This window comes from Ictidomys tridecemlineatus, chromosome 2 (assembly GCF_052094955.1).
Source record: "Ictidomys tridecemlineatus isolate mIctTri1 chromosome 2, mIctTri1.hap1, whole genome shotgun sequence".
Lineage (NCBI taxonomy): Eukaryota > Metazoa > Chordata > Mammalia > Rodentia > Sciuridae > Ictidomys > Ictidomys tridecemlineatus.
The window spans coordinates 35903112-35929879 of record NC_135478.1 but is presented as its reverse complement, the minus strand read 5'-3'; the positions used below and the strand labels follow the sequence as shown (position 1 = coordinate 35929879).

Below are 26768 nucleotides of genomic sequence, written 5' to 3'. Positions count from 1 at the left end.
TATGTGGTGCTGAGGATTGAACCCAGAGCTTCACACATGCCGTGCAAGCACTCTACCACTGTCATCTCCTGTATACTTGACAAAAATATTTTCCTTTTAATCTAAAAGATCTATTCAGAATAGAATTCAAGGTTATGATTCCCAAAATGTAGGTCATCAATTCTTCAGCTGTATATTGCATGAAGGGGAAGGGGCCGGATAGGTTTTTTTTTTTAATTGGGGAAAATATTACTGCTGTGATAAGCCGATCTCCTTGTCTATGTGCACCTTACAGAATGCTAAGAGCTTAGTGCCTTCCTGGTGCTCATGATGTGATCAGATTTGACATAGACTGTTCCATCATGTGTGCTTGTGTACCACAGGACTACGGTTGGGGTAAAGAGAAAGGTCAAGATGGTGCCTTAGAGGAAGGTTGCATTTCCAGTTGCTCCATGAGTCAGGATTTAAGGAGTGTGGGAATACTGCTTCTCAGAGAGGTAGGTGAAAGAGGGAATTCACTGAAATTCAATATCAGATAGGATTCTCTGAGAGACCTAGAAATTTGAGTGCACTGAATAAATAAGCAAGAAAGAAAGTGTACATTGGACCCAAGGGGGTCTCAGCAGTGGCTCCATTTCACTGCAGAGGGGAGGGATCACACCAACAGAAATACAGTGCATAAATGTGATATGGGAAAACCTGTAGAACATAAAAACAGTCTGAATGTAGCTGAACCAGAGTCCACAGAGTGAGCTGGTGTCTGAAAAGTCTTCTGAATTTCTTACCAAAAAGTGCAGAGCGGGAGTCATCTTGTCACTGTGGCCATCCAAAGATTGCCATACTGTCCTGGCACTACCTACTCTTGGGCCTAGGGTGACCTAAGAGAACGTGAATCCAACAGGCACGGGGAGGATTGTACCCAAGGGGACTCAAGTCAGATAAACAGGGGTGTGCACCCGACTCTGCCTTCAAGTCTGGAGGCGCATCTGACCAGCTGAAGTTGGGAAAAGGTGAACATGGTGACTCTTGGGGACTGAACCTGGGATGGCCACATTCATGGGTGGCAAAGTATGAGAGACCCATGAAGCGTTGGCTGGCCACCCTATGAGAATTCTTGGGAGGCTTGTCAGATCTAGATCCCCATCCGAGACCCCATCTTTCTGGCTCTAAGGGTGTGTTGATGTAATCTCCAGAGAAGATACTACCCAACAAAGTCCCAAAGGTCTAACTAGAGCTAAGCCCCAACCAGGTCAGTCTCTGCTTCCTGTCCTACCTTATACTGGTGAGAGGGGTTTCAACCAGCTTCAGTTTTGGGTCACTCCAGCTGGCAGCTCCGTGAGCAACACGGGAAGGGTCTGACAACCCCCAGTCCTTGCTCGGTCTCAGGGATGCATAGCCCAAAGTGAAACAGAATGCATGACAGTCGGCATAGGCAGTGACTGTCCACCTCAGGGGAGAAAATATTTTTAATTAAGAATTTTTCATATCTATATTTTGTGATTGGTGTGTATGTATGTATTACAAACATTTGTTTCTTTTCCCCAGTTGCCAAGTTTTCTTGTTCTCTTATTTACTTTTTCTCCTCTACTATAACCATCATTTGCTACATCTCTTCTGCTTTGTTATCATTTTGAACATTCTAAACTTTATTTTACTCTTCTAACACATTTTCTTTTCCCTTAAGACTATATCTGAGTAATATAATTCCTGCCCCTACCATTCATGTTGTTGTAGTTATTAGTACTGTGGGACACCTGTTGTTTATTGCCAGATCTAGTTTATAGCTAATTATTGTTTTTTTTCAGTAATTAGTGATAGAGATACTGGGTATTTATTTTAATGCTGTATGTTGTTTGTTTCCCCCCTCTTATGTGACATTCTGGGAGTCAACTAGGACCCTACAACTTGCTGAACAAAACCCAGTGCACCTTGCTCCACAAACAAATTAACCATGCTCAAATTTCAGCAATATAAGAGGCCAAACCCCCATACTAATGGCCAGGCTCCCCTCCTGATCATCCTATTCTTATGCCAAAAGTAGAATTAACAGAAAGGTTGTGGACACTATACTTTTGAGGGGTCTCATTCTAGATCACTTGACAACTGTACATTCTAAAGGATTATGGGAGTGAGGAAAAGCAATCATAGAACATGCCCTCCTGAATACAACCGCCAGATCTACAACAAGGACCCCACTGTTTTGAGACCGACAGGGAAAGTTCTGACACAGCATATCAAAATACACTAATCATCACCAAAGGACTAGCAGGGAAACTATCCTATAAACCCACTTGGAAAAATTCACAACTTGATATTGCACAATACTTTGAGCTCTAAAGGTCCACAGATGAGGGGTGGAGAGAAATTCATTCCAACACAGGAATATGAAGAAAAAAAAAAAAACCCAAGGTAACATGTTGCCTCCTAAAGTTCATAATTCACCAGCAATTGACTGCAAAGATATTGAAGTGGGTAAAATACCAGATAAAGAATACTAAAGAACAACTAATAAAATGATCAGTGAATTTCAAGAGAACACAGAAAAACTGAATGAATTAAGCCAGTAAATGATCAAGTCAGTAAGGATATATCGATATTAAAAAAGAACCAATCTTGGAAATGGAAGACAATAAATCAAATGTTGAGTTGAAAGTCTACTAAAGTAGACCATGCTAAGATAGAATCTCAGAGTTGGAAGACAAAGTGGCCAGCCTTGAACATTCAGATAAGTAACCATAACTGGAATATACAAGATCTCTGGGGCAACATTGAGAGACCACATTTAAGAATCACTGGAATTGATGTGCGTTGTAAGATGCAAGCTAATGGCATGGATAACCTCTTCAGGGAAATAACAAAAATTTCCAAACCTTGAGAATGAGATGGACATCCAGATATAGGATTCATTCAGAACCCTAAATAGACAAGATCAAAAAGAACCTCTCCATGACACATCATGATTAAAATCCCTGACATACAGAACAAGGATGGAATTTCAAGAGAAAAATGTCAGGTTGCATTTAGAAGCAAGCCAATCAGAAGTAATTCAGATTTCTCAGCACAAATTCTGAAACCCAGTAGGGCATAGAATGATGTGTTCCGAGTCCTGAAAGAAAATAACTGTCAAACAAGATTGCTATATCTAGAAAAGCTATCCTTCATAATCAAAGAAGAGATAAAAACTTTTCAAGATAGGCAGAAATGATAAGAATTGATGACTACTAAGCCAAGAGAGCAGAATTTAAAGAAATACTTCAAGAACCCTTCAACACCCAAGTTAAACATTAGAAATCAAATGGCAAGAATTAATAAAAATATCTCTACAATAACATTGAATGTAAATGGTCTCAACTCTTCAATTAAAAACCAGGCTGGCAGAATGGATTTAAAAAACAAGACCCAGCTATATGTAATTTGCAAGAGACACACCTTACAAGACAAAGACTGCCACGAACTGAAAATGAAATTCCTTCCATACAAAGGGAGCCTGAAAATAAGCAGCAATAAGTTACTCTTATATCCCACAAAGCAAATTTCAAGCCAATCAAGTCAAAATTAAAAGAGACAAGGAAGGTCACTAATAATGGTAAAGGGGACAATCCAAAAAGAAGATAACATTAGGTGGCTGGGGTTGTAGCTCAGTGGTAGAGTGCTTGCCTTGCATGCATGAGGCACTGGTTCAATCCATAATTATTTATGTGGTATAAATAAAAGTGTGTCCACCTATGACTAAAAAATAAGCTAAGACAATAGTAGATATTTATGACCCAAACATTAGTGGACCTAATTACACAAAATAGACACTACTGAACTTACTCAGACAGACCCTAGTATAATACTGGATAAATTTTGACAAACTTCTCACCAACACTCATGTCACCGAGGCATAAACTCATACTCTTCAGACTTAAGTCCATTTGATGTATGTCTGGTTAACAGGCACCTGTAGAATATTTCATCCAACAAGAGCCAAATTCACTATTTTCTCAGCTGCTCATGGAATCTGTTCTAAAATAGACCATATTTAAACCACAAAACAACTCTTGGCAAATACAAAAAAAATTGATATAATTCCTTGCATCTTATCCTAATGGAATCAAATTATAAATCAGCATCAAACAACTATGGAAACACATGGATATTGAATAACACACTTTTCAATGATGAATGAGAAATTAAAAAGTTCTTACATTCAAGTGAGATAAAGAATACTAAAGATATTGATATTGCACAATACTTTGGCAAGAGAAGGCCCACACATGAGAGGGGAAGAAAAATTCATCCCAACAGATACATAAAACCTAACAAGCAATATGAAAAAAATCAAGGTAACATGTTGCCTCAAGTTTGTACAACATACCAGAATCTCTGGGACACTGTGGTTCTAAGGGGAATGCTTATAACTATGAATATTTATTTAAGAAAATCAGAAAGATTCTAAATCTAATGATGCATCTCAAGGTTTTGAAAAACAAGAGCAAACCAATTCCAGTAGAAGAAAGGAAATAATGGAAGAACTTTGGATTGGGTAAAATGAAGGGGTTAGGAGGGTAGGAAAGATGATGGAAATGGACATTATTACTCTAGGTACATGTATGATTGCATGAATGGTGCATCTCTACACCATATACAATCAGAGAATTGAAATACCTTCTACACTGTCATGTACAACTAAATAGAACAAATTTAAAAAAAAAAACCTCAAAGAAATAGAGAATAAAAGCATTAAAGGATCAATAAGACTTGGTTCTTTGAAAAGATTGATAAGCCCTTAGCCAAACTAAGCAAAATTAAAAAGATCCAAATTAATAGAATTAAAGATGAAAAAGGAGAAATGATCACAGAAATCAAGTCATTCAGCACTATTTTAAGACTTTACATCTTAGTAAATTGGAAAACCTAGAAGGAATGAATACATTTCTAGACACACATGACCTGTCAAAATTGAATCAAGGGGGCATGGAAAACCTAAAGAGACCAATATCTAGCAGTAAGATAGAAGCAGTAATAAAAAGCCTTCCAACATAGAAAAGTCCAGGACCAGATGGGTTCTGAGCTGAATTCTATCAGACCTATAAGGAAAAACGAATGCCAATGCTGCACAAATAAATTCCATGAAATGATGGACTACTTCCAAATTCATTCTGTAAAGCTAGTATCACCCACATACCCAAACCAGATAAGGACTCATCAAGGAAATAAAACTACAGACCAATATCCCTCATGAATTTAGATGCAAAATTTCTTAGTAAAATATTAGCAAATAATATTCAACATTAAGTCAGTTTTTATCTCATAATTACAAGGGTGGTTTAACATGCAGAGATCAATAAATGCAATTTACTACCTAAATACAATTAAGGACAAAAATCAATAGATATGGGAAAATTCCTTTGACAAAATTGAGCACCCATTCATGATGAAAAAAAAAATACTGAAACTAAGGATAGAAGGAACTAACTTCAATATTTTAAAGGCCATCTATGACAAGTCCAACACCAACATTATAGTGAATGGGGGAGGGGACTGAAAGCAGTTCCTTTAAAATCTGGAACAAAATTTAGGATATCCACTCTCACCAGCCTTATTCAATATAGGAAGAGAAATTTTAGCCAGAGCAATTAGGCAAGAGAAGGAAATAAAAAGGATAGAAGTCAAACTCACACTGTTCCTCTACTCAGAAGATCCAAAAAGCTCCACCAGAAGACTTCTAGAGCTAGTAATCAGACTCAACAAAACAAAGATAGAAAATTTAATGACTTTTTAAAATATATCAATAATGATTCTGCCAAGAGAAATCAGGAAAACAATCCTATTCATAATAGCCTCAAAATAGCAACAACAAAAACCAAACAAGGGATAAATCTAACCAAGGAGGTAAAAGACCTCTACAATGAAAACTATAGAGCCCCGAAGGAAGACATTGAAGACGACACAAGGCAATCTCCCATATTCCTGGATAAACAGAAGTAATGGTTAAAAATGGCCAAATTGTCAAAAGCAATACATAGATTCAATGCAATCCACATCAAAATACCAATGACAATATGCATATATTAAGAAGTAACTGTTCTAAACTTTCATTTGGAAAAATAAGAGACCCAGAAGAGCCAAAGCAATTCTAAGCACCCCCCCCTCAAAAAAAAAAAACCTCAATGTTGGTAGCATTATAATACCCGACTTCAAATTATAGTGTATAGAAAAAAATATTGCATGGTACTGGCATAAAAACAGACACATAAACCAACTGAGCAGAAGACAGATCACCCAAAGGTTAAAAACATACATTGGAGAAAAGATAGGCTTTTAAATAAATGGTGCTGAATAAACTGGTTATCCATAGCTCATCTGTCTTCCACAAATGAGAGAGAGAATTGAAAAAGAGACTGGATCTCTCTCATTCTGCACAAAATTCAACTCAAAATGGATTAAAGAGCTAGGAATTAGACCACAAACTATGCAACTCATAGTAGAAAATGATGGGTCAGTATTCCAGCATATAGGCACAGGTCTTTCTCAACAGGATTCCTAAAGCTCAGGAAATAACACCAAGAATTAATAAATATGATGGCATATTTATTAAAAAATTAAAAAGCTTTTGCACAGCAAAGGAAACAATGTGAAGAGAGAACCTACATGATGGAAAGAAAATCCTTGGTTATTCTTTTGACAGAGGATTAATATCCAAATTATATAAAGAGCTAAAAAAATACAAAAAGAAACAATACACTTAATAAATGGGCAAATGAACTAAATATACACTTCTCAGAAGAAATACAAATGGCCAACAGATATGTGAAAAAAAATGTTCAACATCATTAGCAATTAGGGACATACAAATAAAAACTACACTGAGATTTCCCATTAGAATGGCAGCCAAGAATATACATAATAATAAATGCTAGAGAACATGGGGAGAAAGAGGCACACTTTTACAATCTATGATGATAAATTAACACTACCACCATGGAAATTGGTATGGAGATTCCTCAAAAGACTAGGAATAGAACTGCCATATGATCCAGCTGTATCGCTCTTCAGTATTTACCCTGAAGAGTTATGCAAAGTCAGCATACTACAGTGATACGTGCATACCCATGTTTATAGCAACACGATTCACAACAGCCAAACTATGGAACCAGGCAAGGTGTCCATCAGTAGATGAATGGATAAAGAAAATATGGTGTGTGTGTGTGTAATATATAAAATATACAATGGAGTTTTATCCCACATTTAAAGAGAACAAAATCGTGGCATTTGCTGTAAATGAATGGAGTTAGAGAATGCTAAGTGAAGTTAGCCAATCCCCAAAACCAAAGGCCAAGTGTTTTCTTTGATACGATGCTGACTCATAAAGGGAATGGGGGGTTGGTAAGATGGTGGAATGAGATGGTCATCATCACCCCAAGTAGATGTATGGTGTGAATATATTTTGTATACAACCAGATATGAAATGTTGTGCTCTGTATGTGTAATATGAATTGTAATCATTCTGTGTCATATATAACAAATTAGAATAAAAAAAATTAAAAAATAATAAAGCAGCTAGTTCCAGGGCTCTGAGAAGAGAGTGGTACCAAGGACAGCGCATGGCTGCTCAGCAGTCTCTGGGAAAAATAAATGTATCAAGTGGGTACTGAGGACCCAGGAGAAGATGAAGTCCTTAAGTCGGGGCCAGTGGAGTGGGGAGCACCAACCTCCAGCTGAAGGCTTCTGAGGGCTGGGAGCTGAGAAGGAAGCTTTGACCTTGGCTGTGGAAAAAGTATTCATGGAGGGATGCAAGGTGGTGATGTCCATTTCCACATGTGGGAAGTTAGCACCGTCATTCCTGCCCCAGGGATCTGACTTAGTTGTGCAAGGGATTCCACCCTCACCTTCCTCCTAAGGAATGGCAGTGTGTGCTTTAGGATTTGGTTAGGGCATGAGGTGAGATCCTGGAGAATGTGCCTTGGACAAGACAGATACCTACTCCTCGGGAAAGGAAAGGGAAAAGTGGGTTCATTTTATGTCTGTTCTTAAAGTTGTTTTGAAAACTATTACTGCTCTTTACCTCTCTCCCATGTCTGTGGCTGAGAGTCACTTCATTTAATCTTTTGAATACCAAATGTGTTAAATGAATATTATTTATTTAAAAATGGTAGTATTTCTTTCTGGAGTGGTATTGTTAATAGTTTAAAAATTCTATCCTTACACCAGCATCCTCCCGATTATATACAGGTTGTTAAAAAAAAAAAACCCCAAACACTGTAGTTGTATTAACCATTAAAGTGTTACCTTTACTCACTTATTTTTTTGGTACCAGGGCCCTCAACCTCTGAGCCACATCTCCAGCCCTTTAAAAATTTTGAGACAGGGTCTCCCTACGTTGCTTAGGGCATCGCTCCATTACCAAGGCTGGCTTTGAACCTGTGACCCTCTTGCCTCAGTATTCGAGTATTACAGACATCACTTTAAGACATAACAGTTCTCTGGGTGAACTGATCGCATCTGTATTTAACTTAAATTCAACTAGAGGGGAAGAGGAAAGATGTGGGGAGGAAGACAGAGTGTTGGAAGGGAAATAAAGGATGAGAGAAGGAAGGAGAACAGGGAGGACATAGTATGTCATCTTACATTCAAGTTTATAGCCGAGAGTGATTATGGAGTGGAATTCATAATCTTCCATGTCCTGCTTGCTTTTCCCTAGACTGGGTATGATTCTAGGGATGAACAGCACCCGTTTTTCATATCACATCATTTTGGGGTATAGAATTTTGAATCTCCCCATCCCCAATTCCACCGTGTAGCAACCGTTCTCTGATTTTAAAAGAGGCCAAAGAATTTCTGATTAGAAATCCTATTTCTTTGGGGCTTAACTCTTCTTTTTAATCCAGTCCTCTTGATGTGGGCCACTTCAAACGTCTCCTGACTTACCATTTCATTTCCATTCCTCATGTCACATGGAGGCAACAGAATATGAAAAGAGAATGAATCTTGTCTTACACAATAAAAGCAGAATCAGAAAGTACAGTTTTCTGTGGAGTTTCTGCTTCAGTTATTTTTCTTTCAGCAAAGCTAAAAATGTAGCTATGCAATCCAAAGCAAAACTTAAACAGACCAACACCCCATCTCCTTGGCCCAAGTGAAAACCAGAAAGTCCTTCTCCTGGACTGATAACTTGAGTCCGATGCAAATGCTCTAGCAATTAACTTGTTGAAGGTGAGGGTTCTATGAAGATGGCATATAGAAGGTAATGCAGAAAGTCCTGCGCGGGAGAGTTGCCCAGTACAGACTCCTGGGAAGGATTCTCTTTAAATGGACAGAGGGTGACTGGCAAAGCTGCCTTTCAGGGTGGCCAGATATAAGCTGTTCCAGGACTTTGGAATGTAATTGGAATGTCTGTTGTTAATAGCCCGTAGACGGAGAAAAGAGAGAATGGTGTGGGGACAGAGAGAGAGAGGGTAGGAAGGTTGGGAGATAGTGGAGATTTGTCAACTTTTAACTATGCTGGAACCCCAGCCACAAAAGAGAAGCACAATAACTTGACTGTCAGTTCTTCATCTGATTCCCAAACTTAGCATTTCTCCTTCCTCCAGAACGGATGCATGCAATTAGACCTGGCCATGGTGACCAACTCAAACAACAAATAATGATCATGCCATAAGACAGTAACTAAGTAGCTTGTGTCTTATTGGTAGGGTTCTATTTGTCCCTAATGTTTAAAAAATATTCAAATTTTGTTCTCATCTTCCCCATGGGAAAAAAAAATCAGAAAAATCCTATGTTCTGCATTTCAGTTCTTCTCGGTGTGAAAATGACATTGACCTAATCTTTGGTCTCAAAGTTTTATTTTAAATGTGATTCAGTGAATTGAAGTCTGACTTCAGACTTGGTTCATGTTTGCAGGGCTTCAGGAGTAAATGATAATTTTTTTCTTTCCTTGCTTACAAATGAAAGAAACATAAACACGAGGAAAACTACATGTCACTCTAAAGTCTACCAATTAAGTAATCCCTGGCTTTGTATAAGCAAATATTCCCCCATGCTGGTAAGCCTACTACTCTCCTAGCTTTCCTTCCATGTGTACTTTTAATACATACATATATACTTTTAAACAAGACGATTAGGAAGCTCTAATTAAAGTTTAGAGACTAAACCATTAAAAAAAAAAAGCAGCTGCATTACTGAAGATTCATAGAGCTACTGTGACAGCAACAAAGGAATTACGACTTTCATGAAATAGATGAAAATCCAATTGAAAATGAGGCCTGCCCCACTGAACACCTGTTTATGGTCTTGTCTTAACGAGACCCTACTTGTATCTTCCAACAATAAAAATCAATAGTGGATCGATATGGATAAACATGTTGGGTACAACCTTTTGTCCTAAGAGACAGTTAACAGCTGGGTTTAGTTTTACTGGGATTTACTTGAAGACTTGTAACAGTAAATAATGGTGCATTTAAGACTACTTGCCTGCTTTGATTTACTGAGTCTGGCAGGTGGCAGTGGCCTTTCGATGGCATATGGCTTTGAGAAATTACATCAATATATGCATATGATGCGTCTTTTCCTCTAGTTCATGCATCCAATTAATTAGTAAAGAATCCCTGGCTTTGTATTTTATAAGCAACTTTTCCCCAGTGCTGCTTGAAGAAAATATAATGAAAAAAAAAAAAAAACAAAAGGAAAAGAGACCAGAAAGTTCTGCAGGAATTTTTAAGAATAGTAGAATCTGCAGATAGACAGATACCACTGTTTTATTCTGATCCTGCAACATTACTAAAGGTACAACCTGTCATGTTTAATGAGGCAATGTTAATTTCTTCTTTTCAAAGGTATATTACTCTGACGTTAAATGAAAAAAAGCACACAATCTGTCTCAAATGTCCCCATTAGGGAACTTTCACGGCATGTCCCCTTGCAATAAATGGGGGAAATTTTGATGCCCTTCAAGAGGATGCAGAACTTAAACTATAGATGAACAACATTAAATGTTTAATGCTATGATCCCTTTCATAATTCCTATCTGGAAGTTGTAGAATAGCACTCTATCTAGTAAAAAGTTAACAGGGATTTTAGTTTTTAAATGATTTGTTTTCATAGCTGCCTACTTTTAATTACAGAGTCACATTAAGAAAAGCAAATGATAATTTTCATAGGAACCACAAACAAAGCATAATATTTAAAGATTACTTTCACAGAGAAATTGTAGTTCCCTAAGCAATGTCTTATAGGTCATAATCAGAAAGAAACAAGTTCTGGCATCTCCATACTAGAATTTAAACTTTTTTTTTTTTTAAAAGCACTTCTTCAGAAATTACATCAGTAGTTCCAGTAGTAGTGCCCATTTGCTTTTATTTTTGTTAATGCAAGAAATGTTCTATGGATAGAAAACTAAGATAAAGGGATATTGCCCTTATTTTAACATTGGATATTCTAAAGGATATTTCACTTGCTTTTATATAGCAAGTTCATTGGAGTTGATTGCAGACATGTTAAACTTTAAGGACACAATGTGTGGGTAAAGTATATCTATTACTGTTGGAGTTTTACATTATTCCAGTTTGTGGTCACAAATAGATTTTCTACAGTTTACATGGAAAAATAAATCTGTGAAAATGAATATTTACAAAGTGTCACCTACCAACTGATAGTACTATAAAAAAAATTCATTATTTTAGTGCTTACCAAAAATAAACTTTTACTCTAAAGTGCTAAGAAAAAGTCTAGTGAATTTTTTGGTCTGAACTTGAACAGGTGAGAATGATCCCAGCTCAAACACTACCACACCTAGCCAGCAAGAGAAGATTTCACGTATTTTTTTTTTTTTTAAGCAAAGAAAATAGTAATATTTTGGGATGTACATACATTTGTCCTCACATGCCAAACACAGCCCAGAAAACCAACCTATCCTGCTTTTATACATGAAGAAAGAAAATGCTTGGAAATCTTAGTGTTCTCGGAGCCCTTCAATCACCTAGCAACATCTCTCTCTGCTGCTTTTCATTTCAAATGTTCGCCGTTCAAATCCAAAGATTTGAAGAAGCCAGACACAAAACTAAACTTTTAAAACGAAACGGAAACAAACCCCGGAACTTTGAACAAATGGAAGCAAAAAGGGTCCCTACCTTTTTTTTGAGAGTAGGATGGCGACTTCGCTTGAGAAAAAGTAGGCTTTTCTTCGGGGAAATATTCAGGTTGGCTGTATTGATTCAGGGCCATGTCCAAGTCAGAGTCCTTGCTTTTCAACATGTTTCCAGGGTAACTACAGGTATAAGGCTGATTCAGTGCCCAGGCCTGTTCCATATATCTGTTGTTACTGGGCACAGCCTGAACATCACAACCACTGTAACCCGGACTGTCTTCAAAATACGTGAAATAGTCAGTGGGCTGCATGTAGCAATTGCTGCCGGCAGCCGGGTGCACTTCATATATTTCTTGCATACAGTAGTTCATTTTGTGATCCTGGTTCGGTTTCTACTTTACATATACACACACTCTACGCATGCATTCACCAAACCCATACACCCCGAGAGCCGGGCATATACGCCGAGAAGCAAACATACATACACATGAAATGAGAAGGGGAGATGAATAAACACCACCAACCAACACAGCAACCCAGCCTGCTGTACTTTGGAACAGCACCTGAAGTGCTAAAATCCTATTTAGACGGAGGTGTCTTTGGAGCTCTCCTGCCATTCAAACATATTGGAAAGCAGATTTATCACTATACAGGTCTTAAGCTGGGCATGCAGCTAATTCCTGGGGAAGATGGCAGGCAGGTAGGAGTGACCTCCACCCAGATAGGGGAGCAACAGCAAGAATGTGCCTGTTGCTCTCAAGCCGGGAAGATTCATTTTATACACGGTTTTAACCTCGTTCAACACGATTAGAAAATGATTACTCATTGTTATGTCATTATGACAGAATGACAACTTAAGCATGAAATAGTATAAAGACATCTTAGAGAATATCCTCGAATACACAGACAATCCTAAAATCAATAATCTAGTTCATTATCATGGACCAGAGAAAATCCAGTAGTAATGAGCCCGACAACTGACTCCAACACATTAATCTGGTTGTACCAACGTTCATGGTCGAATCTGTTGTTGAGTGTGACTGATTGGCTTTTACTGGCAGGATCCACTATTCTCCCATGACACACGGGTCCCACTGGTTTTTAAAACATGCCAAGGAAGGCCACAGTTGCAAATGGTGTTGGACGCTGTGCATTCTGTCCTGTTCCATGCACCTGATCATCTTTTATGTCATTCGTACTAATCTACGAGAGACCAGCAACTTAACCGTCTTTATACTTTGTTCATAAGGATGCGAGAGGAAAGTATAGCCGTCCTCCTGTTCTGTTTGTGCTCAACAAAACTCTGATCATTAGTAGTCAGAAAATTTTAATACACCTGTTTTATTTCCATCCAAATCTGCTTTTGAAATTATTTTCAAGCTTTAATGCTATTTAAGTATATTCACGCACATATTGGTATTTGAAGATGATGATTTAAGAGAGAAAAGTGTTCTCTGTAAGAATAGTCATATCTTTGAACTGAGAAGTTAACAAATATCAAATTGGATGGCAAATGCTCCCCAAAGCGATTACTAATGGCCTCTTCTCCCTGTGGAAGGTGGCCAGTGTATGTGTCCAGATCCATGTGTTGTTCTACCTCATATGTCAGTAAGAGCTGAAGCTATTAAGCTAGGAGCACCTTGGACATACTGCTGGGCTGGCCTCAGCTTACATTTGGGTCTCTGCTGGTCCATCACTATGTGACCTTGTTGGTCTTTCACTCCTGAGGGGCCACAGACAATGCCACACTGTAATACTTCACAATGAGATCTTTGCTTTGAATCTGTAGCTCCAGCCATCAGTTGCAACATGGAATTCTGCAGCAGGGGCATACAGGAGAAAGGAGGGAGTAAAAATCATTGGACAGCCGGGCATGGAGGCTCATACCTGTAATCCAGTGGTTTGGGAGGCTGAGGCAAGAGGATCACGTGTTGAAGGCCAGCCTCAGCAACTTAGCAAGGCCCTAAGCAAATTAACGAGACCCTGTCTCAAAATAAAAAGAAAGGGCTAGGGATATAGCTTAGCGATTAAGCACCTCTAGGTTCAATCCCTGGTAACCCCCCACCTCCCCCCCGCCCAAATTGACAAACTATGTGGTGACTGTTAAATTTAAAGCAGGGAAGTGATGGTCACAGGGATGGTGGTACTAAAACAAAAACCACACACGGTTCCTACCACTAAATAGCTTAATAGTAGGTGTTAAATATACAAATCAATGGTCACCATGTAGTCTTTGCTGACATTTTCACAAATAAATAAAAAGCAAAATATGAATTAAAATGAGGAAAAAAAACAAACCGAGGCAGACCCCCAGGACTCCTCAAAAAACTGCAACTGAATTACAGAACAAGTAATGTTCATGTTTGAACCTGGAAAATGAATTGCAACACCCTAGACAGCGTTACAGTTTCCATAGGTATAGAGAACACAACTAGCATCTCAATAGTGTTTTTACACTCTGATTACTCTTAAAACAAATAAAGGATTTATTTGCAAGTGTTTTTAAGAACACATACACATAACATCACAATTAACATTTTCTCCCAACTGAAAATGTCAAAACATTTTATTGGAAGCAATGACTATTTTCTGCAAACCCGAGGAAAAAGGATCCAGGCCTTATGTTTTTTTTGTCTGATCTCATTTATTTATCTCAAATTTCTCAAAACTAATCTGAAAATTAACCTTTCAATAAAGCAGTTTTCTTTCCTGGCAACTATACATGATCCACGGCCTCTTTTTCTGGTTGGGAGCCGTGTGCTGGCTCCATCTGATTTTTGCAGTTTTGCCCAGTGCGTTTCCTGGCTTCCTCTCTCCTTCACTGAAGGCACAAATCCAAGCCATGTCTTGCTTTTCACCAGTAACAATATCAACTCAAGCCAGAGCCTCGACTTTCCTTCCAAAAGAACGCTTAAAAACAAATTTCAGAAGTCACTAAATGTGCTTGGAAAACCCAACGTTGCCGGGTGTGGTGGCGCACGCCTGTGATCCCAGAGGCTCGGAGGCCGTGGCGGGAGGATCACAAGTTCAAAGGCAGCCTCAGCAGCTTAGGGAGGCCCTAAGAACTTTGTGAGATCCTGTCTCAAAATTTAAAAAGGGCTGGGGATGTGGCTCAGTGGTTAAGCACCCTGAGCTCAATTCCCCATTAGAAAAAAAAAAGAAAAACCCAGTGTTATTTACCCTAGAACTGGATATACATAGTGCAATAAAAAAAAAAAAAAAGCTCCTGAGCAACTTTTTTCCTTTCATTTTCTGCTAAACGTTTGAAATACCTGCAAGAGTCAACAGCATTTTTATTGAACTGATCAAAACAAGTGAATTCACCCAGAAATCTTTATCTAGGAAAAGAGCACTAACGTCCTCACTCCCCCTATCTTTTGGGGGAAAACAATAGCAAATGGGACTGTTCTTTACGTGCATAGAAGGCAGGAAACCCTGCAGCTTGCTGAAAACTGAGCCAGGCACTCACAGGGGCTCTCGGGCACGGCCCCTCCCATCCTGATGGCAGCCATCACATCTGTCACCGGAGATCGATCTGCACCCTTCTAAGTCGATAAAGCAATCCGAACATATTATGTGTCACAAATCAGGTGAGCTTCAGTAAGATGTTCCTTATTTCCCTGACTGACTGCTCTAATTTACTTACTTAAAGAGAAGCTTAGAGTTATTTGACCCACAGTGCATCAAACTGCCTTAAATAAACTCAGGAGGGCCTTAAATAATTCTCATTGGAAGCCTTTCGATCAATCTATCATTTATTATATACAAGGACAAGACCAACTACCTCTGTGTGGGAAACAATGTAGGTAAGCAAAAAGCCCTCAAGCTCTCTGGAGGAGGAAAATTGTTTTCTTTCGCATTTTTTTTTTTTCTATTTTGAACTGTGCAGGTTCTCAAATACAATTGCATGTCATATTTCACCTGACAAAACTTTTCAAAACACCGATACCCAGGTGTCACCTTCAGAAAGTCTGAATCAATCACTAGGGGGTGAAACCTGAGTGTCAAGATTTTTAAAGCTCCCCTGATTGATGTTGCCCAGTCAGCGAAATTTGAGCGTGATGGTTCTGCTGGGTGTCTGACCTCAGCCCTTTCCACCGTGGACCAGGGAGGCATCCTGCCGAGCACTCACGGGGGCTCTGACTCCTTTTTCTTCTTTTGCAGTTTCACGACATATTTTCTTTAATTCCTGCTTCACCTGCCCTTGAGTTACTCAGTCAAGGCAGTTCAGGAAAGAACCGACGGAGAACAACTAAGGATGTGGGAACAGGACGGGCATCTTCCCAGGGGTCAGGGACGGCTTTACAGAAGAGGTGACTTGGGAGCTGACATGTAGGAACTCCAACACTGGGGCCTGAGGAATGAGATGACTGAGCTATAGATATGACTTAGAGTGCGTAAGAAGGCACTTGTAAGAAGGCACAAGAAAGGAATTAGTAGGGCAACTGGTCAGAAACTTCTGGCTTCTGAGTGTTCTTACTTTCCACTTTAGTCGTAGACTCTCTAAATTTTAGCTAGGCACACGGCCCCTGGGAAAAAACTCTCCCTTGTACCTAGAAGTGTCTGTGTGAATAAATTCTGGCCAATGAAATACAATGGAGGGAGCGGTATAAGGTAGTTTCTAGGAAACTTAAAAGCCAGTTTAAAAAAAAATAACAAACAACTAGTGCATGCCATTTACTTCTGGTTCTAACTGCTGCCTGCAATGTGAAGATGATGGCTGGAGCCCCAGTCACTGTTTTGGTCTGTGAGGATGAGGGTCTCACTCTGGGGATGCTGGACAAATGTCTAGGCTGTGGAAGTCCACGGCACGGCCATACTAGACCTGGAATGCCAAGCTTGGGACATTTTTCTCAAGAAAAAAAACTTATGTCACAGGTTTTGTTTTTGTAAAACAGATAAGAGTACCTATGGTATTTGTTAAATACCCATCTTATTTGTAAAATAGGGATAAAACAGTATCCACCTTATTGTGAAGATTAATGGAATAAACATAAGTAAAGCACTTAGAATAGGGACATGGCATAGTAGGTGACATAATTATATGTACATAATAATTATCATTACTGAAGTGTCGTAGGTCCTGTCTTGGGTGTGTGTGCTCTCCTCGGCCTGGGGCAGAGGTCAGCAAACTTTGACCTGTTGGCCAAATATGGCCCACCACTTGTTTTGTAAATAAAGTTTTATTGGAATGCATCTATGCTCAATTGTTTCTATACAGTCTATGGCAGCCTTTGCACTACAGCGGCAGAGATGAGTGGTTTTGAGTGACACCTATAGCTGAAAATATTTACTGACTGGAGTTTTAGAAAGAAAGTTTGCCAGTCTTTCCCTAGGTCATCTCACCCTGTCTTGCAGCTTTAAATAACAGTTTTCTGCAGATGACATCCAAGTGTAACTCCATCCAGGATGTTACCTGTGACACCAGAACCTTATGCCCACTTCACCTGGCCACCTCCATTTGCACACCCAGGAGGCACCTACCAGTTAATTTTTTCTGAAATCTGTTCCTCGTAATCTTCTACCTCAGTAGAAGCATCCAGATAGGAACTTAAGCAAATACCTACGGAGCCCTTCCTTGCTCCTCCTTCCCCCACCACCTTCCTCAAATCCATTAGTAAGTGCACTGGTCCTTCCCCCAGATTACAGTTCCCCATTCCACCGTTTCTCCATCTCTGCTGCCACTGCAGCCCAAACTGCCATCATCTCTGGACAGGGCTTCCCAAATGCTCTCTGCACTGGCCTTGCCCCTCTAGTTCTTTCTTTATAGCTGGGATTGAACCCAGGGGCATTTAACCACTGAGCCACATCCCCAGCCCCTTTTTGTATTTTATTTAGAGACAGGGTCTTGCTGAGTTGCTGAGGCTGGCTTTGAACCTGTGATCCTTCTGCCTCAACCTCCTGAGCCGCTGGGATTACAGGCATGCGGCAAGTTCTTTTTTTGGATCAGCAACTGAAGACTGATGTTTTAAAAACTGCAGATCAGGTTTTATCTCGTCCCTGTTTAAAAACCTCCAGTGGATTCTCACGCACGGCCTTTAGGATAAAACCCACATTCTTTACTAAAAGGTGGCTCTTCCCCACTTCCCACCAACACCCTCCTCCTCTCGCACACTCGACTCTGGCCAAAACAGTGTCCTTGTCATTCTGGGAACACTTCAAGCTCTTCCCTGCCTCAAGGACACTTCACGTGTTTTTCTGTCTGAAATGTCCCTTTCTTGGGCTCTTTGCAGAACAGAGCCTTCTCAGCCATCAAGACTGAGCTTAAATGTCACTTTCTCTGCATTTCAGGAGCCTCTCGATTCCATTATAGGACTGAAGGCCTGTGACACATTATATAACAACATATAATAATATTTGCTTTCACAGAAAAAATATGGAGGACTCTCAGTGCACCAGGAACCAAGATCTGTGTGCTTTTTTTTTTTTTAAAATAAAGGACAGCATTTTACATATTGCAATAAATGAATCGTCTTAAGCTTGGAGAATTCCTGAGAGACATCTATGTCTAAAGCCCATCCAGTTTGCACTTATATATATTTCTGGCACCAGAGACAGACCCATTTATTAACCTTACCTCAGTTGAGATTATGGGATTATGAATTGTTATCATCATTGCCAATCATCTTCGCCCCCCACCAAAGTTATTAAAAAAGGCCAAAAGATTTCCTGTCCTCCAAATGAACTACCCAAATTGAGGAAAGTTTCCTTTACAAATGTAAAGAGGGTAGAGATCCAAATGCTAAGTAATATATTTGGGGATAATCTGTAGGGGTATACGATAATTTTTGAGCATGTTCTTTTGGTCTTTTGATGTCTGGAAACTCGGCCTTATTGGTTTACAAAGTGAATACCCCAAATGATCCAGCTGCAGAGATGTCAGGAAGGGCAAGATCTTGGCACTCTGAAACCACTTTATAGCTGGGCGCCGTGGGGCACGCCTGTTACCCCAGCAGCTTGGGAGGCTGAGGCAGGAGAATTGTGAGTTCAAAGCCAGCCTCAGCAACTTTGTGAGGCCCTAAGCAACCCAGGGAGACCCTGTCTCTAAATAAAATATAAAAAAGGGCTGGGGATGTGGCTCAGTGATTAAGTATCCCTGGGTTTAATCCCTACTACCAAAGTCACCTGTCACCCAACATATGGGAAATTGATGTCCGCTGAGACCTCTGCTAGGCTTCCCAGAATCCTACAGTATTATAACTGGAACTCCTGTGTTGTGCATTCCACGTGGATTTTATTTGACTTGTGAGGAAAGTTGAGTCCCAGGAGGATAAAGTGACTTGTCACAGGGTAGGTGGTAGCTTCTGGGATCAGGACTCACCCCTATTTTGACCATATCAAGCCTCCTATTTTAGGTGAGGCCTTTATTTCTAACTAGCTCCGTGCTTTAGAGTTTAAAAAAAAAAACGCCATGGAGGAAGGGGATTGAAGGGAACACACTTCTACCAAAATATATAAGAAGCTCTAAGTCACACCATGCCCAGCTCTAACCATTTGAGCTTTTCTTTTCTTAGTCCTAGGTGTGTTATTAGCACGAATTGCCCCCCTCTTGATTACTGTAATTTGTAATCCTTTTTAAAGGAACATCATGACTGCTACCGTCCAGGGGCTGCATCTCTGAGCTCCACCCTCACGGCTCACCATGGCTACTGGATTAATATCCAGATGATATTCCCAAAGGGGTCCCATGATAGCAGCCCTGAGAGATGCTCTGAAAAAGACAAAAAGAGGTTCCATGGTCAAAGGAGCTTGGGAAATGAGGCATTGTACATCTCCTCCTTGGAGATTCACCCACAAGTGAACTGTTCACCTTTGTATGACTTGGTATGTTAGCATTTTCCAAACCTGTCTGCTCTCAAAACCTTGAGCTTGCCCCTGCTCACATCTCTGGAGCTGGGTCAATGTGGAGTCCTAACTTTGAAAAACAATAAGACCCAATTTCCAGATATCAAAAGACCAAAACATGATCTAGCATTTGGAAATCTTTCAACACTCAGATGGCTTCTTGGAACATCTGTTCCAAAGGCTCCATGAACTACACTGAGAAACCTGGTTTTCTGCTCTGTTGGGTGTACATGCTGGAGCCAAGGCTGACAGCAGGGATACCCAGCTCACCTGGATCTCCCAGATCACCCTGCAAGAGTGGAGGAGCCTGAAAAGCTGCAGAAGGAAAGTATCCTTGCTGTGGTCATCACCAAGGAGCCCAGAAGCAGGCTGAACACACAGAAGTGCAAATTCTCAGAGGGCTGCAGAGCAAGGCCAGGGCTTTGGGGCTCTGGGATCGAGTCTGTTTTGGTGGGGACAGATGCTCAGAGCTCTTCCTCTATCAAGACATACTGTATTCTCAATTTTCTCTTGGTATTTCATTAATACAAGATGGTAGTGAGGGGAGACTGGCTCACAATTCATCAAGGAGCAAAGTGAGCTTTTATAAGAATTGTACTTGAAAAAGTGACAGCAGGATTTAGTAGCGCATAGGGAAGAGGTTCTGATCAGGTACAATGGAACAGAAGGAGCTCCGTGGGAACAGGACTCTCTGTGGGCCCAGGCAGAAGGAAGCACGCCCGATGGACGACTGAACGGAGAGCCTTGCAAGGGAAAGGACATTGTCATCAAGGTAGTTCTGGTGGCCGCCTCCACGGGGACACCGTCCCTGCATCCAAGATGTGGAGATTGTTTTTTATTTCACGAAGGAGGGATGGTTGTTCCAGCAAGTTCATGCAAAAGATTATCACAAACCCCGTCACAACAGCTTTTTACTAGACAAAATATGTCATCGTATAGAGTGAGTTAAAGAAAGCAGCCTTTTGCGGTTCCACAAAGATTTTAGAGTAGACTCCAAAGTCCTCAGAAACTCAAAAGATGATTCCTGGACCAGCAGCAATCGCAATCGCATTACCTGGAATTTCTTAGAATTGCAAATTCTAGAAAACTCTAGCTCTACCCCAGACCCAATGGGTCTGAATTTATTTTATTTTTTTTAGTTGGACACAATACCTTTGTTTTATTTATCTAGTTTTATGTGGTGCTGAGGATTGAATCCAAGGCCTCGCACTTGCTAAGCGAGCGCTCTACCTCTGAGCCCTAGCCCCTCTATTTGCTTTTTAAAATTGGTCTTTCCATTGGTTCTGTTGTCTATCACTTTTTTTTTTTGGAGGGGTGGGGTACTGAGGATTGAACCCAGAGGGCTTAACCACCAAACAACACCCCCAGTCCTTTTTATTTTGAGACAGGGTCTCACTAAGTTGCTTAGGGCCTTGCTAATTTGCTAAGGCTGGCTTTGAACTTGTGATCTTCCTGCCTCTGCCTCCTGAGTTTTCTGGGATTACAGGTGTACCACCATGCCTGGCTTCTTTCTACTACCTTCTAACCATGGAAATTTTTACCAAGTGACCTCACCAATGCTTTAGGTTCAACTACTGCCCCTGTATGCTGTTGGTGTGTCTATCCCTTGTGGCCTCCAAATCTGCATGGCCAGCCAGGCACCAAACACCTCACCCTGGATGCCCCCTGAGGTACCTCACATGCCAAGACTACACATACCTATGTGTCAGAGTCTGTGCTGGTTGTTTATATGTATTATCTAATTTAATCTTCACAATAGCCCTGCAGGAGTAGATTACTGCAATGTGATTTTTTTAAAACTAAAAACCTATATGTTGCTCTAACAACTTTTGATTTTGTGTGGAGAAGTCTGAGATCTGCCTTGTTGTTCTCTTGTAGCGCTTTTTAATTTCCAATCAAGATGCTTGCATAACTTTGTTAACTTTCAACTAAATAAAAAATGCTGTTCTCTCCTCAACAAACAAACAAGTAAGCAAAAGCAAGCAAAACCAGCCCTCCAGGGCAGCTGATGGTTCACTTTTTTTTTTTTAATATATGAAAAATCATGTATTTGTCCAAAGTGGCACAGATGGTAATTTGAAAAGTCAGGATTCAAATCCAGATTTATTTCTAACTTTAACGTGACATCTGGTCACAAAGGTCAGATATTCTACATGGTCACTCTTCTAATTAAACTCATCATTTCTCCTTAAAAGTTGTTCAACCCAGAAGGTTTCTATGCCTTTGATTTTACTCTGATCTTTCAATTCTCCTTCTATGTAGCAGCCAAGGGTTTTGATTTTACAGGAGAAATCTAAACTATGTCATTGATTTCCTCTCCCTTCAACCCTTCCCTAGTTTGAAATCACCCCGAGCTTTCAAAATTAAACTCTGAAGACCTACAGGTCCTTCGTAATGGGGCCTGTTTCTTATCTCTTGACACTTTCTCAATCTGGAGTTGGCCGTTTGTACTTTTGGTTGAAACAGATCTCTACCCTGTGGTTACACACTGTTCCCTCACTTCTCAGCCATACACTGATTCAAGCTGTGATAATTACTTTCACAGAGATGATGTCATTTATGTCAACTATAAATCTTGTAAGTGGAGAATACTGTTCTCTTTCAGCGATGAGAAACCTGAAGGGCTTATGGTAACTTGCCTCAGGTCACAAGGCTGAGAGGTGGTGATCTGAATGCATGTTTATGTCCAAAATAGTGCCTCGTCTGTGGCTTTTATGACGATACCAGCTCATGCTGGTGTTCAGGACTCTGTAGGGCTACGAGGCCCTGACCGGCAGTGATTCTTCATGGTTTGTCATTTATCCTCTTTGAGGGGTCCACAAGCCTAACACCGCAGAGAAAATAATTTGTACGCTTACAATTTTCCTCAACAATCCTGACTGGATGCTTAGTCCAAAACATTCTTTTTTTTTTTTTTTTTTTTTTTTTTTTTTGGTACCCGGGGTTGAACTCAGGGGCACTTGACCACTGAGCCACATCCCCAACCCTATTTTGTATTTTATTTAGAGGCAGAGTCTCACTGAGTTGCTTAGTGCCTGGCTTTTGCTGAGGCTGGCTTTGAACTCCAATCCTCCTGCCTCAGTCTCATAAGACGCTAGGATTAAAGATGTGTGCCATTGCACCCAGCAATGTTCTCTTTTTAATATTGAGAAATAATAGTTTGTTTTCAGCATAAAATCAATATTTGTTCCAAAGGCAGATCACAAAGTCTCCTTGAGCTTTGTGAGAACGAGCAGCTACTATCCAAAAAGGGCTCAGGATCCAGTCCAAAAGAAAAGCGTATGAACAAAAAAGTGAATAGGAAGAGGTATCCTCATGGCGGGGGCGGGGGGGAGGGCTGAAAGAAAAGTGAGACTTTTGAAATATGTCTCAGGCTACTGTTACCACCATGGAACTCTTCCCTCTCCTAAGCCCCTCTCCTTTGGAATGTCCACTCTTCTTAATCAACATTTGGTTGAAAAGCAAATCTTTAAGGACTGTTGTATTATAGTCTGATGTGGCTTGGGCCTCACAGTCCAGAAAACAGACAATAAAATTTCAGTTTTGGTATCACTTTAATTACAACACTGGTTACTTATAATGAGGTCTGCTGCAAAATAATGATGAGGTTTACTGCATAGTATATGCATAACTAGCTGTAAGACGTGGGGGAGGCTTTCCATTCATCTCACAGAGGGAAAAGCTTAGAGGATGGTCTCTCTCATGTTTATATAGCCATGAAGTTAAGGAGTTGATATTAAAGTTTAGGTACTTTTTTTTTTTGGTACCGGGAATTGAACTAGGGCCACTTAACCACCGAGCTACATTCCCAGTCATTTTTGTTTTTAATTTTGAGAAAGGTTTTCACTAAGTTGCTTAGGGTCTTACAAAATTGCTGACTCTGGCCTCAAACTTGTGATTCTCCTTCTTTAGCCTCCAGAGTCACTGCAATTATAGGCATGTGCCACCAGGCCTGCCTAGGTCCTTTCTATTCCAGAATTTACTTGTCCCATTTCTCCTACTGCTTTTCTAAATAAAAAAATCATTTTAATGTTTTGAAAGTTTTAGGTAAATGATTATGTGTTTCAACACAGTTTCTAAGATTACTCTAATGATTTATGTTTTCACAAAGATGTGCCTGGTTTAATGCCACTTCATATGTTTATTATAGTCAGTGTGTTTGCTTCCCCCCTGACTCAAGGAAGAAAAATGTATGTTTTTAAATGTTTTGTTTTATATGGATATCATTTATGTTTTTCATGAAATCCCAGAACCATTCATTTCATGTGTTCTTTTATCACCTATAGCAGGTAGACAGGCTCTACTTAGTTGAAAGTGTGAAGAGGATCATTTTATTGCAATTCACACTGGCCCATTTGATTTGAAAAATGGAGTGGTTGCTTGAGTGAAATGATTTGGGCATTTAAAAGCTAGTATACTTTATTTATCCTAGAATAACATGTGTCAGATTAATTTTAAAACAAATTTCCTCAAGAGTAGGAAGAATCAAGGAACCATCGAGACATTTACATTTACTTTGCCTTTCCACCTTTGAGAGCAACTAGTGCAAAATTGAGGTTATACCGCAATTGATGTGTTTTCAAAAGATTGATTCTTTGTTCGCCACTAACGATTTCAATCTTCCACTTGAAAATGTTATGAAGAATAAAGGTAAAAAATCCAAAGTACTGGCACCTAGTGCAATTTGGGTGCACCTCACAAACAAGATGCTAAATTAAGATGCTAGTCACCAGAGATTGTGGAGGGTAGCAATTCATGTTCGGGTGGTACCCAGAAGAGGTACATCAACAGGGATGAAAAGTGGATGAGCAGATGCCAGAGGAATGGAGGGGAACTGTAAATTGGCTCAAAGTTTCTTTGGGGGGTAACAGTAATGTTCTAAAATAAGAATGTGAGCTGGGTGCAGTAGTATACACCTGTAATCCAGCAGCTCAGGAGGCTGAGGCAGGAGGATCATAAATTCAGGTCCAGTCTCAGCAACTTAGGGAGGCCCTGTCTTAAAAAATAACAAATAAATTTAAAAAAATGTCTGGAGATATAGCTCAGCAGTAAATTCCCCCCTGGGTTAAATTCCCAGTAAAACCCCCCCACCCCCAATAAAATAAGACTGTGGTGATAGTGACACATTTCTGTAAATACACTAAGAGTCACTAAGCTGTACACTTAAAATAGGAGAATTTGATGGTGTGTAAGTTATAATCCAATGAGGCTTTATAAAAATCAACGTGGGGTTGCAAATAATTTGAGCTAATTAAAACTGATTCTCAAAAAAAATCTAAAAGGTTCATCTCATTAGTGTACTAACAACACACAAGTTCCTTCCCCAGATCTAAGGGAGACACATCAGAGGAAGCTAGGGTCCTTGGTCTGAGATTCCCTACACATGCAAAAAGACATTGGAATAAGCAGACAACAGCCTCCTACACTGAACACATCAAGGATTAAGTAAACATGGAGTAAAACTAAATTATTATCTCTTTAAAAATTTTACATACTTATGGGGTGCCATGGGATGTTTGGGTACACGTAGACACCGTAAGGAATTATTCTTTCTTATACAACACAGGATACATTCTTCATTATTATTCTCTAAGACGAATGCCTGTCAGCCAACATACTTTTCATTGGTGCTTGGATGTGAACAGGTTTATTGCTTATTTTAAGTCTAGACTTAAAGCTCTGCCAACGAGTCTGAAAAACCCATGGAACAAGGGGTGTGTCTCGTTTAACTTTTCACTCTTGCCCGTGGGATGCAGTATTGGCACACAGAGGACACTCAAGGGAAAACATTTTTGGTATGAATCAAGATGAATTCCCAGTCTCTGGTGGATCCAACAGGCATGTTCAGAAGCCACAGTGAAATAAAGTAGAGCACAGTAAGGAGAGTCAAAAAAAATTGGTGACCCCACGAAGAAAAAAAAAAAATCATCCTACCGGGGACAAAGGATCACAGAGATCCACCAGGGCTCTGGGAATGGAAGAGTTTTCAAAACTAGGATCTATTCGTTGGTAGCCCCAAGAGCCAAATCTAGAAATGATGAGCTGAGATTCTTCATTTTTTTTCCCCAAATGTCAGAATGTTCTAGAAAAGCACACAGTAAATATCAAGATTAACCTAAAATAGACTCCCATTTTAGTTATGCTGCATTTAATCTGACTGGACTGCAGAAGAAAAAAAATGTCCAATGACAATGTGAGACGAGAATGAAGTGGCAGTGTCTCCTTGTGACCCTCAGGGAAGATCCCAGGATGAAGACAGAGAGTCCATTTCTTGTCCTGAAGAGGTCCCTGTCATTCCAACATTAAACATGTCAGAGTGACAGAGAAACAAGTGACTTGTATTTTTGAGACAGTCCCCACTGAAAAGGGTCTGAGTGTACTTAGGAAACACACTTCCTTCTGACTCAGTAGAACAATGGATTAGCTCACCTGTAAAGAGATAGGCCTGCTGGTCACAGTGATGTATACCTGTAATCCCAGGCTGGGGAGGCTGAGGCAGGAGGACTGCTAGTTCAAAGCCAGCCTCAGCAACTTAGTGAGGCCCTAAGCAACTTTTTTCTTGCCCTAAGCAAGACTCTGTCTCTAAATAAATATGTAAAAGGGCTGAGGATGTGGCTCAGTGGTTGAGTGCCCCTCGGTTCAATCCTAGTACTAAAAAAAAAAAAAGGTTGGGGGAAGGTGGAGGACAGAGATAGACTTCCTTATAAAGACTTTCTTGCAGGTGGCTTGGAAGATTGGAAATTATTTCTGAATCACATGATTACATTCAAATTTTCATAAACAAACATGATACCATGCAATGACTTTTTAGCATTTCAGCTGACAACATATAATCTGATTCTAATCAGGAAGAAATATCAGTTAAACCTCCACTGAG

The 26768-nt window shown here is 39.9% G+C and overlaps 1 protein-coding gene across 8 annotated transcripts in view; it reads right to left on the bottom strand.

The window, feature by feature from the left end:
- The window catches only part of Thrb (thyroid hormone receptor beta), a 369155-nt gene that overhangs the window by 35909 nt on the left and 306478 nt on the right, over positions 1 to 26768 (bottom strand). Inside the window, exon 1 of one of the 8 annotated variants that reach the window (XM_005317268.5) lies at positions 12090 to 12602. The exons of the other annotated variants lie outside the window; for them this stretch is intronic. Coding sequence (XP_005317325.1) covers positions 12090 to 12417 — 328 coding nt within the window. The 5' untranslated portion in view covers positions 12418 to 12602. Of the gene's footprint in view, positions 1 to 12089; positions 12603 to 26768 lie in introns of those variants that run through there. 8 annotated transcript variants of the gene reach the window in all.